Raw genomic sequence first — 13,868 nt, forward strand, 5'->3', positions numbered from 1 at the left:
CGCATGTCAGCAACAGCATGAACACGCACATTTAAGTCATCTAATTAACGAATCCACAACACATCAGGGTTTGTACCAGTGCTGGAAATCCTTGAACACTTGAATTTTAATGTAGTGTTTGCAAGCTTTGAAAAAGTGCTTGAAATTGTAATTGCATTACTTTCATAATAAATCACCATTTCACTGAATAGTTCGCTTTTTTTAGATAAAGAAGTTAAATAAGTCAGAGAGAGTAAGAGCCTAATTGCTTTTGCCTTTCACACATAATGAAGACGTCTCTTTTTTTGCCCAAGCCTTGCCGCCACTCTGCAAATGTAAGATGGGTCGATGTTTTGTGATGTGTTCCCTCTGATGAACAGTGGGAGGCTAACGGGCAGTATCATGCCAGGAGGTCTCAATGACTGTTGGCTTAATAATGAAAAAACACGAGGATCCTGCATTTATGGAATATGCAATGTAACAGCAAACATGACCTTTAAATGACATCGGTAATAATGTTACAGTAACATTAGTTTCTTTCTGTAACTGAAAAAAATGTTGCAAACGTGAGACTAATGCAAAGCTAGCAGCTAACTGAGGTCACTATTTACAGAAAGTTTGGAGTTTCTCCTTTTGTTGACCAATCATCATCTCACTGACCATGCAGTGGGTGTTTTGGTTCAACCAGAATCTACAGTCATGGAAAAAATTATTAGGCCATTTTCCATGGTTTTCTTGATAATGATTTTGGTTATTATCAAGAAAACGATGGAAAATGGCTAGATATCAGCTCTTAAATTAAACTCTTAGGAGCTATTTTTGTTGTTATCATTATATTTGTCCAAACAAATGTACCTTTAGTTGTACCAGCCATTAAAATGAAGAATAAATTGAAGAAAACAATGGTATAATACTTTTTTCCATGACTGTATTTAGGTATAGCCTTCTAGTTTTTCTATTTAGATTTTAGATTAGTCTACCTAGTCTATTTACACACTTATGTAGGCCACCATTAGACTCAGGAATTCAGTCAATATTATTAAAATGATTTAAAAAAAATATAAATGAAAAATAAATACAGATCCATGTTAAATTGATTGATTTATAATAATCAGTTCAGATTATTTTATTTATTATTATTATTATTATTATTATATGAGAAACACCACTCAATATAATGCAGTCTAATGAGACACAACTACTTTACAATTTACACCACTTTGCGGAAAAACAAAGAACATTATCGGCATTACAAAAATAAATTTTATATCAAAACAGTTTGTGGATGGTACAGGTGTACCTAAAGAAAAATAAAGAGGCCACTGGGCGTATGCACTGTATATAAATATGTAAATTATCACCTCTTTAAGGTGCTGGAAAAGCTTAAAATGCTTGAAGAGTTTGTGAATAGGCTTTAGAAAAGTGTAGGAACCCTGATGCATACATGAAATCACATAATGCTGAATAATATCTACTCAGTTATGTAAAGATTCTTTTGGAATGCTTTTAGTGGTGTATTTCACTGAACTAGTTATTGAGCATTGGTCTCCTTTGCTTTAGGTGGAGTGTAAGAAAGCCCAGCCCAAGGAGGTGATGACGCCGACAGGCTCAGCCAGAGGCCGCTCCAGAGTCATGCCCTATGGGATGGACGCCTTCATGCTGGGCATTGGCATGCTGGGTAAGATCCTAAATTAAATATGCCCAAAGCAAATACACTGAAGTCTCCTTAAAGGTTTGATTCATAAGTATTAGGTGTTGTGGTTGAGAGCAGAATCTTAACACAACATACTGACATTTACGTCGGTTTTAATCATAAATATCTTTACTTAACGTCACAATTAGTATTTAACTGTTTAAGTTAAGATTTACTTTCATATATGTAATTGAAGAGTTTAAGTTATTGCTGTAAAAAATCTAATTTTTAATCAGTTTTAGTTAAAACAGCCCTGTTTTAAAGCTGCGTTTACCAAACATTCTTCATGTAACAGTATTCTCAACAGACAGAGGTTTGATGGCTGTATTTAACCAGACCAGTTTCGTGCTCTTTGTCTTTGTGCTGCAATAAAAAGATGTCTTCTTTGGCTCATATTACATATAATATTTCCCCATTCCACCCATTAAATGTTAAGAAAAAAGAAATCCACATCACTGGATTGGCTTTTTAATTTGGTTGATAATAATCTCTGAGCTGATTCTCACATCTCCAGTGAATATGACTATGATGTATGATGTAAAAATTTAGAGGTCACAGACTGAAGGGCGATAGAGCTCTGCACACTGGAGTGAAATATGGTTTGAAAGCGTCCTCATTGAGAAAAACAAACTGGGAGCTACAGTACGTGTGTCATTCGTGGTCGCTTGGCGCCATCTGCTGGAGATTTAACACTGTACCGATTGTTTGTTATTCCTCTGAGGTGACCCCGACCCTTTAAGAAATCCAGTAAAATAATCTATATTGATAATGTCGACACTTTAATTACCTTACGTCCCCCGGTAGATGAGTTGATTCAGAGCTCTACTGTTAAAATGAAATAAAAATTATACCCACTAAATGTCAAGTGGTGAAAACCTAATACATTGCATTACATGTCATTTAGCTGACGCTTTTGTCCAAAGCGACTTACAATAAGTGCATTCAACCTGAAGGTGCTAGACTTAGACCACAGGAATCAAGTAAGTACATAACTCTAAGAGCCATCTGTAACCGCTACAGGAGTGCTATCTGTTAAAGAAGAAAAGAAGAGCATTTTGTTTTAGGTGACCGTGACTTAACCGAGGTAATAATGGCTGAACAAAGAATTGGTCACATTAATTTGATGATATAACAATGATAATGTGACATCACATGCTTTACATACAGAGGGAAATAGCTGATAGGAGACCTGTTGACTAACATGTCCAGCAGTTAAACCTATGACTAAAGAAATAAAAAAAGTAAATGACTACAAAGGTTGATGATGCAATCCTACTACTAAGGGACATTTTCCTTGGGGAGCACTAATCAGGATATAATCAATATATGTGGGTTTCTTATTTTTGTGTCAACTAGCAGATCAATCAGATTTCACAAAGTTTGTGTATTTATGTCTTCACATGACTTTATTGAACCAGGTTTACTAAACTTTTGATTATTTCCTTTTCTAACAGGCTACCCAGGTTTCCAGACTACTACCTACACCAGCCGCAGTTACTCTGGAATTGCTCCTGGTTACACTTATCAATTCCCAGGTAAGTCTAAATACATCTAACATTTAATGCACTCTATATATGTCTTCTAACAGGGAGACAAGAGTGTTTAAAGTCCCCCTCTACTCAAAAATGTGTTTTTCTTATACTAATGTTTCCTTAAATGTCTGACCTTGGCTACACTGACTCGGCAAAAATTGGCCTTAGAGAGGTATTTTAACTTTAATTGTTCTACTGAAGGGAGAGATGTCCGTTCACATCGCTACCATCTAGATTAGGAACGTCACAACTTAGAAAGCCAATCAAAACCCGTAAAAGAAACCTGAAACCCTTAGTGCAGAGCAGGTTTGTCAGTACAGAGACCGAAATCACATCGTAACATCTTAGCAAATTGCCACAAAAGCTAACAAAGAAAATAGCTAAAAGAGGCTAACTACACTTACTCACTAACACTTTGCCCACTGATGTTTTCTCTAACAAAGAAAAACACCACGTCTCTCAGTAGTCAACATAGTGCGAGTAGTTATGTGGGCAGGGCGGGGGGCAGATCCAGACGGGAGAAAGAGAAGATGTGCTTGCTGCAACTTCATTGCAGAGTTTATTTCCTTTTCAATAATCATAGCAGAGTATTTTTACATACTGTCTAGAGGGGACTTTAAAGGCTATAGGCTGTAGGGTGTAGTTGATTCAGCTGTGAAGTGCTGGGGTCATGAGATATGTACGAACTCTAAGACAAACACAAACACAGACACACGCACGCATACGCACATTGTTCCTGTCTGTCTCTCCAACACCTCCTCCCTCTCTGAAATAATTCCTTACATCTCAAATCTCAAACGTCCATGATTTGCCTGTTTCTCCTTATATTTTTCTGTGTTTATTTGATCTACTTATGTAACCTCCTCGCCCCTCCTTTCCTCTGCTCCTACCTTCCTGTCTGTCCTCACAGTAAATGTTTAACTTTCTGTGCTTGTGCGTCCATGTTAGCGACTCTGCTGTGGCCTAATGTCTCTGTGAATTTGTGGCTTTGTAGTCCAGCCAGAGGATGGTGACTGTATTTACAAAGCGCTCTCTCTCTCTCTGTCTCTCTCTCTCTCTCTCTCTCTCGACCTTCTCTGTTTCTAGAATTCCATTTAGAGAGGACCCCCCTCCTGACATCATCCCACCCCCCTGAGCTGGCAGGTCAGTGGCTCCTCATTCCTCCAAGGGCCTCGAGAGAGAAAAAAACGATTTAGCTGCAGAAAGTCAAATGACACTACAGGCATGAAGGGAATACATGTATATCCCCAGTTTGGTGTAAACTGGCTGTTCCTTTGATGAGAATAGTCAGGCTGTTTACCAGAATAATGAACCATTTAAGTCATAAATTAGGCAACATTTTTTGTAGCTTCCTGCAATTATTCCAGTCAAATGTTTTTTTCAGCTGTTGGTGAGAAAGCATGTTTAAAGATGTGTGTGATCCTCTGACTCGACAAATAATCCTTTATACTTAGAATAAACTGTCTGTGTGTGAATTCCCAGGCTTTATCAACAAAGTGACATATCTAATCACAAAGAGTCGTCTTAAATGTCAAAGAGTGAGAGTACCAAGAGTTCCTAGCGAATAGATTTCTGTTAAGAGCTATTTACAAAGCTGCTGAGAGAAACTTTTAATGAGAGAACTCTTGAGAAAAGAGTACAGGCAAAGTAAAAATTAAATGAAAAATTAAATTAAATTTTTTTTATTTCTAATTGAATTGAAATAAAATAGAATTGTAATAAAAAAATAAAAAGATATTTATAAATTTTATGAAAAAAATAAAATTGTATTTTATTCAAACTAAAAATATGTTGATTATTTAAAAAAGTAAAAATTACATTTTAAATAAAAATAAAAATGTTCAATTAAAAAAAACCACAAAATTAAAAGATGACCTTGAATTAAATTTAAAGTATTAAACAGGTTTTTACTGACTCAGGAATCCTCTGGACTGCCTCCAACTTCTCTCACACTCATATTTTTTTAAGGAATTTTCTCCTTGTTCAGCTGGTTTAGAAGCTACTTTTAGCCTTAGGATGTTTTGTGTAAATGGCCTTTGCATCTACAACTAGCTCTGTCTTTATGCTGCCATCTAGTGGCTCTGAGTTGTACTTGAACTGTCATTGTCCTTGTTTTTATCATGAGCATTATTTTGCTCCTTATTTAAAAAGCTTTAAGTCTGAATTTATTGCATGTCATGTGCAGTTGTTGTTTGGATTTTTGCCCCCTTTCACCGGCTGGATTTAAATCAGATGGCAGATGTTCGCGCAGATGTGAAGTGTCGGAGCTGTAGAGTGTGACTCATGATCTGATATGAGAGCGAATCACAATAACAAAGCAAAAAAATGTGGTCTGCTTGCAACCCTCAGCCATTCCCCTGACTGCATATGGACCAATGGCAGCAGCCGCAGCAGCAGCAGTAGTTAGAGGTATGTGTGTGTGACAGATGCTGAGACAAAGACTGGGTGTACTTTTGCATATACTTGCCTTAGGTAGAATGTGTGTAAAATGTTCTGCTTGGACAAATAAAAGAGTATTTTTAGACGTGTGTGTGTGTGTGTGTGTGTGTGTGTGTGTGTGTAGCCCTCTAGTGTTGAAGCCTGACTTGTCTCCTCTGTCTCTCAGGCTCCACCCCTTCACGCACAGCTGGTTTCCTGGGCACCAGCAGCCCTGGACCAATGGCTGACCTGTATGCTGCAGCCAACCAGGACTCAGGAGTCAGCAGCTACATCAGCGCCGCCAGCCCCGCCCCCAGCACAGGGTTTGGCCACGGTCTAGGGGTAGGTCACATGCCCCCCTCTGACACGCACACACACACTTCAGCTCATGCATGGATGCACGTATTATTCACAAATCTAATAGAAAGTCTATCCGCTGTCTGTGTATCCCCAGGGGCCTCTGATTGCTACTGCGTTCACTAATGGCTACCACTGAGAAGACTCAGGTCACTGAAGACGGGAGGGCCTCTCTTCTGCTGATGAGCCAATCAAAATGCTGGCTGCCCTCTGAAGGCACAACCTGATTGGCTGGCCACAGGCTCTATACCAGGCTCTCCTGGCTCCCTGTGGCTCGACCCACCGACTGAATATCTTTTTAAAAATCCTGAACTCTGTTTTGCTGTACTAATCTCACTTCAACATAACGTCCCCCGTCTCTCCTCTTTTGTCCTCATGTAGTGTAATAACTAGACCCCCCCCCCCCCGTCCGTCATCCATTATTTTCTTTTGAAGCTGAGAAAAAAAACTGCAAAAAAAAAAAAAGAAGAAATCTCTGAGGGAACGTTTGTCACCTTTGGCAAAGTCACAGAGGACTATTTTAAGTTTTTTTATTATTATTATTTTATTTCAATGTGATACGTCATTTCATCATGAAATCCTTCAAAGCCGTTACTGATGTGAACAGAGAAAGAAAAAGCCGTGCGAGATGGGTCTTTGTCTGAAAAAAAACGTTTTTAACAAAGGAAGAACAAAATCCAACAAAGTCCTCTTTTTAACTCAAGCATCACGGAAACATGAAAAAAAACAAAACTAAAATGTATATTTTGGTAGTCTTTAAAAAACAAAACCTTTGTAATATTGTTATTAATATTGACATAATAATGATAATCTGTAAGGTATTTTATTCTGTAATTAGTTTTAAAGCAATGTTTTTATGTCTTCCTGTAAGATATTGTACATAGACGTCGGGGTGAGGGGGGGCGGCGGGGTTACTGAACCGGCTCGCATGCCATTGGTTGGTTTGGAAAGGGTTAACAGCTACTTGATTAGCTGTCATCTACTACTATGTGTGGTCATCTCACTACTTTTTATCAGTATGCATATGGTACATGTGTACGTTGTTGGCCAGTTGGCTCCAGTGAGGCTCCAGCGCAGCGCTGTCGTCGATAGCTGTTGAAATAAAACTTCCAGGAGTTTCACTGGCACGTTCGTTCAGTTAAAAAACAGTTTTGTCACAAACTCATCACTTCACGTTTGCTTCTTGAAAAAGCAACTTTACAATAATTCTCACACCATGATGATAAATATTTCTTGCATCTTCACAATAACTTCAGACTACGATGACGAATTACGGAAGAATCACAACCTTAAACAGGAGAAAAATCAGGGGTTCACGGGATCGGGGGTTGACTTGACTTCCTCTTTTTTGAAAATATTATATATATATTTTTGCGCGATTCACTTCTTAATGTTTTTTGTTGTTTTCTTTTTTTAAAAAGAATTCTTTTATGCGGTGCTCTCTCACCGTGGAAACAAATGAAGGACATTCTCAGAGAAGCAATTGTAAACATCACAATCATGTTCTGTCCTCTTATCGCTATTGAAGGTGCATGTGATTGCGTCTGAGTGTGTGTGAGTGAGTGTTTGTGCGCATACATCAAGGTGTAATATGGAACTACTTTTGGCAACGAAGGAGCATTTCGATTGCCTTTTTGTTTTGGTACTGAAAAAAAAAGATCGCCCTGTTCCATTGTGGCTCATCTGCTCCTCTCCCTCGCCTCCCTCCCATTTCATATTTAGGTTTAATAAATTTGTGCTCCTCTGGAACAACCTATTATTGTTTATTATAATACAGTTGCTGCTCCGTGTAGTGGTGAACAGAGGGGGTTTTGGGCAGGGAACCAGAAATGGAACAGGGTCTCGCTCCCAGTCGGCTCTGATACAGGACCTCAGTACAGACAACACTGGCTGGCAGGAAAAGTCAAAAAGCTGGAACAAACTCAATGTTTGCAAAAACAAGTCGGCTGTTTGTTCAGCTTTCTTGCTGCAGCCTGTTTGATGTTCAGCACAGCAGAAAACTTCCTGACCCAGCCAGTAGCTCCTCTGTCAGACCGCCTGGGACACGACATAAAACTACTGCTGGACACCAACACTGTAACTTTTTAACTTACAATAAAGCAATAAGTTATTTTTTACCTTACAAATGAAAATAGTACTATTATTGGTAATAGCAGACGACGTGTGGATAATTCTGCGGCATTAAGACTTATTTTCAGAAAAAAAAAAAGAAACTATATTTTTCTGTTTTGAGATCTTGTTCCCCTTGTATATTGATTTTAATGATGTCTTTTGTTGTGCTGATGTAAGGAAAAGGGCCAATGCTTTGAATGGAGCTTGTAGCTCGACATGAGCTCAGTTAAAGTAAAAGATTTGGGCTGTCCCCCGCCAAGCTTTACAGCAATGCTTTTCTTTTTTTCTTTGTTTTATTTTTCTGATAATTTCAATTTTAAAATCCTAATAAATTATTCTAAAGCATTTGATTGTGACTGTTTTTTTTATGATACAGTTAACTATAAATGAACATTGGACATTTCATCACTAAAGTGAGGGCTGGTGAAAAAAAGACATTCTTCTCCAGGCGAATTCACGGTTCTTACACCAAAAGTGGAACACTGTAGTTTTCTGGTGAATTTAGTTCAACTAAATTAAAATTTGACCGAAAATATTTTGACCTCCACAACGCATGTTCAATGTGAATCTGGCATTGAAGGAAAGCTGTAGTTATGTCTCTGACATTTAGAATATAGAAGTGAATTGTTTGCATCTCTGAATTAAAAACTCTATTAAAATATACTCTATTAAAAGTGATAATTTCAGGATAGGACTTCAGTAAAAATACCTCAAGCATGGCAACATCAGTAAGGATGAGGATATCAGTTTAATTATGTTAATTTCCACTGATGTATTCAGTCCAGAATCCTAGTCAGCTTTTCATGCCACTCTACAACAATTTGCTCTTTGTGTTTGGCCTGAAACCACTAGAACAAATGATTGGTCAAAAAACACCTAATCAACACTAGTTTTCACCAGGCTTTTTTTTATTCAAACAACAACTGGCCATCAGACTTATTTAAATGATGCTATAATTAAAGTGGAGTTGCCTCAAAACACTTGACAGTTATGTCATAAGCTTTCCTGTCTAACCTTGTCCCTTTGTGGCCCCGCTGACAGCTTTTCTCATGGCTTACATGCCTCTGATGCCTCTGCCTTGAAGATCAAGGAGACGCACATTAAGTGTTCAGTAAAAGAAACAATTAAACAAAAAAACAATTAAAGTTTGTTTGCTTCCTGCAGGGTGTCCCATGTTCAGTGACGTCCATCAAAAAAAGATCTGATCTTTCTCCAGATTTAACCGAGTCATTTTTTGTGACTAAGCCTAACCAGCATTGTAACATAATTATTTTTAAGAGGCATGTTGGCTGTCACTTGAATCCAGTGTGTATTTTCAGACCATTGGGTCGTCTACGCTCAATGAGCAGTTCCCTCTTTTGGCCACTGAACAACAACAGTGTTTTTAAAGTGAAACTGCTCTAATCAGTGTTTTTATCAATTTAAATCACCAGGTATGTTTGTTTAGAAGAGTAAGAGACATCTGCGAAAATTTTTGTCTCTGATTAAACCTCCAGAATGAACATTGAAGGCACCCTAAGAAACAGAAGCTGACACTGCTGGTGCTACCATGACTATATTGAAATTCCATCATTTGTTATTGTTTTGATTGAGCGACTCCTAGTGGCAGAAAATTAGTCATTGTGCATTAATTATTTGTATCCAAACATTGACAATGCGCAAAATCGGGGGTTGCAAAAAAAAAAACAACCTGGCCGCCAATAAGAACACTGATTGCGAAGAAAACTAACTAAAACTAAGTTAACTAACTAAAAAAAGACAACTTTCATGTGGGACTTTTTCTTTAGTTTACTGTTGAAATGCTGTCTTGATATTATAACAACTTGACACTCAGGGATAGGCAAGTAAAAAGGTTGTATATCTAAATGTATAAAATAATAATGTAATGTATATGTATAAAATTAAGACTTTTATAAGTCCCTAATTGGTTTTCCTTCTGGAACAATGTTTTAGCGTGAACAGTTAAAATATGAGGCAGTGAATGTGCACCCTGAAATTTTTTAGTCAGTTCAGTTTTAAATTGAACTGTGACAGATCCAGAGAGGGCTACGTGCTACAGCAGAATTTCTGGTCCCTGTGTACTGTAAATGTACTGTGTTAACAACATTCATGTGACAGAACTGTTGACAGGGATCATTTTTCATGTATCAGCATGCTGTGTGTTTGTGTGAGGTGCCAGTCTGGTCCCTCACACTTGGTGTCAGGGCAGTGTCCTGGATGAGGGCCAGCAGGGTTAGTGATCTTCTCCCACCTCTCTCCTGCTCCCTCTCTCCCCACAAACCTCATTTTTTTCAGCTTTAAAATCGGACTACAACCACCCCTCAACACATCAGACTTATCAACAGGACATGTGAACTTCTGGCTTCAAACATTTTCAAGTTAAAACTTGGACTTGAGCTCGTCAAGTTGGATTTCTGTGCTTTCAGATTCTGTTTATTTGCAACATTTCACCGTTTCTAATTTGGGTGTTTTTCACCCCCGGACTGTGTGTCATTTCTGTCAGGTGCAATGGCTCTTGGAGTGCTTAATACACAGGATAAAAATTCCATGAGTGGGAGTGTATTTTTCGACCGCGGTTCTATAGAGGAACAGAAACCTCCACCTCCGCTCCACAACTACCTTTGTTTGACTATTTTCACCTGCTTTTGTCCTGCATACCCCGTCAATATTGTGGCCCTAGTCTTCTCTATCATGGTAAGCCAGGCATCTCTTTAATACATGTTATTTTACAGTATGCAGATGTACAGCTGTTTATCTTTAAGGAAAAATGTTTCGGATAGAGTGTACATTTGTTTTGTCTTAAAGATGTTTAATGTGTGTCAGTGACACAGTGTTCTGACGTGTGTGGTTGTGAGTCACACACACCTGTTCTGCCCGTCAAACCAACCTCCTTGATCTTCCAGTTTGGAAAATGAAACTACATTTCCATGATGATACAAACATTCAGTTAGTGCCCAAACTGCAAACCAGACTGTTAACACTTTATTATGTTTCTGGACTGTCTACAGGCCTTCTAAGTGTTGCAAGTATACAGGTGCATCTCAATAAATAAGAATAGTTTATTTATGTCAGTAATTCAATTCAAAAAGTGGAAATAACAAATTATATATATCCATTACACACAGAATGAAACATTTCATGTCTTATTTTTTTTTCTAATTATAATGATTATGACTTACATTTAATGAAGATCTAAAATTCAGTGTCTCAAAAAAATTTAATATTACAAAAGACCAATTTTAAAAAGTACGTTTGATATGGAAATGTTAGCCTCTGAAAAGTATGTCCATCTATATGCTCTCAATACTTGCTTGGGGCTATTTGACTTGAACTACTTGAAATGGACTTTTCAATGATATTCTAATTTATTGAGATGCACCTGTACTATCTAGCCATTGAACCATATAACCATGTCCAAACAGGCCTTCAAAATGTGTTTAGTCTAAACTAATTATCAAAAAATCCTACATTAAAGGCATCAATCTGCTTTTTTGTTATTCCTGGGACTGATGAAATACTCAGCTGGTTTGTTTACGTCACAGTTTTTAAAGTAAAATCCTCAAATATTTTATGTGTAACTGTGAATTATTGCTCTCAGTCCAGGAACAGCTATGATCGTGGTGACTACGATGGGTCGAGGCGGCTGGGCAGGAACGCTCTCTATGTCGCCATTGCCTCCATCATCATCGGACTTCTGATCATCGCTATCATCTGCGCCGTTCATTTAACCGCTGTAAGAGACTGTAGCTATTGTGTGACATTGCCATGTGGTTATTATATCTATAAAGCTATGTGTACCCTGTGTGAGATCCACCACTACCTGTAATTTAAAAGATGTACTTTAATATATGAGTTGTTTAATTAACTTCTGTTTGTGTTCCAGATGGATTTTTAGTGTTGCCGAAGTGGAGAGAAGTAGGAGATGAAGAATAAGACAGTTGAACAGAAACCTGTGGATGATGATGGACTCAGGTACCATCTGCCAAAGAAAGGACAATGTCTCGCATCATATTTACTTCAATATGTACATCACTTCCTCTCGTGTTTACTGTTCTTCTTATGAAGAATCAAGGATTATAAAATCTGGTGAATGTGTACATTTCAGATGTTTTGAACTAAAAAGGCAGCTTTGTACAAATGTAAAGAGAATCCATGGTTTACAGCAAGTTTTTTGTTAGGCTGTGACCCCAGTGTAGAAAAACATAATAAAGTATTTTTACTGGTGGTTACGTTTTTTACTCAGAAAACTACACCTAGAAGATGATTATAGCTTAATCACACTAATGATTTTATCCATAACAATAACAAATTCTGTTAATATGATATTCCAATATAAAAAGTAACAATAATAACCACTGTTAATTCTGCCGATACTTTGATGTTCTTAAGCTTTATTTATTAAACTATATTCAGTAATGCCATTGTTGTCTTTGTGTTACAATATTTATATTCATTGTTATTATAAAGTGTCTGTCATTGGTAATATTAATAAAATAACTTGGTATGTACAGTGCGGCTTAGGATTTAATGTTTCTGTTTGCTTTAATGACATCATCATGTCGCACTGTTGAGTGCATACATTGGAGGTGATATTTTATATCCTAGGTGGGTGAAGGCAGGGGTGGTGGAGGATGGGTCATGCCTTCACCCACTAGGAATACAAATATTGCTACATAGGATAAGCACCATGGATAAAAGTTAGCATTTTAGCTAATTACTAAACCTATTCCACATCCAGCTGGCAGAACTGCGAAAATATCTATGCCTCAGATAAACTCTCTAAGTTCACACTGTTCATTTTAAAGTTGTTATTGCATCTATTTCAGCAGTAACTGCAGTTATATCTACTTTTTCTCAATTAAAGCTAGCATAAGTGATGGTTCTTCTGAGAGCTGCCATTACTGTTTGGCAAGCAGCCTGTATATTACGTCATCATCGTCGTCGTCATCATCATCATCATCATCATCATCAACACAACCCCTTATTGGTTGTTTATGTTGTAAACTATGGTTTGATCTCTGATATGCCCGGCTATATCTTAATTTCTTGAAATGAAGAGGAATAGGTGGGAGGCCAGATTATCACGGAGAACCAACAGGAATATTGAGCTCAGGTTACAGGATGGTCTTACCAGGCTAACATGATGAAGTCTCACTCCAGAGTATAGAAAATAACCGTGATGATGTCATCTCATATTCGGCTATTTGGCTTGAAATTTTAGATTTATAACAGAGAAACTGCTTTACAAACTTGGGACTGTGGTTTGAAAGATGTGGGCATTTACAAGTCAGCAAGGGTCGAATGAGAGAAGCTACTTAACTTAATTGCAATATGGGAAAAATACTGTAGGATCCAGTGGTTTTGGAGTTTGACCAATACCTGGGATTAAAAGTATTTTATCCTTTGTGGCTTCAATTTTATTTTATTTTTTTCAAATTTGTCTCTAACATACTTTTCAACAACAATTTCACCCTTGTTGGTGACAGCAGGGAATATTTCACGTTTGATAGACGGCATCTTGTAAAGACTAAATTAGACTATTTCTGCTGTTATGTTATCTGACTGGTACCACACTGTTTCCTGTGTGTACTAACGAGCTATGACAAGGTCTCAGCCTGTGCTAAATTTGGGATTAAAGCTATCATATAAAAGTAAACACAAACCACAAGATCATATTCCATGTCTTTGAAATTGTCTCCACCTGTTGCCGATTGAACTCTCACAATCTACCTTTCTTCTTAATGTTTAAATTATGTTTTTAATTATTATTTTTATTT

At 37.5% G+C, this 13,868-nt stretch overlaps 2 protein-coding genes across 3 annotated transcripts in view; both read left to right on the plus strand.

Moving 5' to 3' along the window:
* The window catches only part of LOC131968270 (RNA-binding protein Musashi homolog 1-like), a 29,009-nt gene extending 20,573 nt beyond the window's left edge, over positions 1-8,436 (plus strand). For both annotated transcript variants that reach the window (XM_059329069.1, XM_059329070.1), the window contains 6 exons: positions 1,540-1,657; positions 3,127-3,207; positions 4,291-4,347; positions 5,554-5,613; positions 5,810-5,964; positions 6,077-8,436. In XM_059329069.1, the coding sequence (XP_059185052.1) occupies positions 1,540-1,657; positions 3,127-3,207; positions 4,291-4,347; positions 5,554-5,613; positions 5,810-5,964; positions 6,077-6,118 (513 nt within the window). In that variant the 3' untranslated portion in view covers positions 6,119-8,436. The remainder of the gene's footprint in view (positions 1-1,539; positions 1,658-3,126; positions 3,208-4,290; positions 4,348-5,553; positions 5,614-5,809; positions 5,965-6,076) is intronic.
* Positions 8,437-10,599: 2,163 nt separating this feature from the next.
* Positions 10,600-11,917, plus strand: LOC131962325 (transmembrane protein 233-like). Its single transcript, XM_059327318.1, has 2 exons — positions 10,600-10,785; positions 11,690-11,917. The coding sequence occupies exons 1-2, from the start codon at positions 10,600-10,602 to the stop codon at positions 11,915-11,917; spliced, it is 414 nt and encodes a 137-aa protein (XP_059183301.1).
* The last annotated feature ends 1,951 nt before the right edge of the window (positions 11,918-13,868 follow it).

Source organism: Centropristis striata, chromosome 3 (assembly GCF_030273125.1).
Source record: "Centropristis striata isolate RG_2023a ecotype Rhode Island chromosome 3, C.striata_1.0, whole genome shotgun sequence".
Taxonomy (NCBI): Eukaryota; Metazoa; Chordata; class Actinopteri; order Perciformes; family Serranidae; genus Centropristis; species Centropristis striata.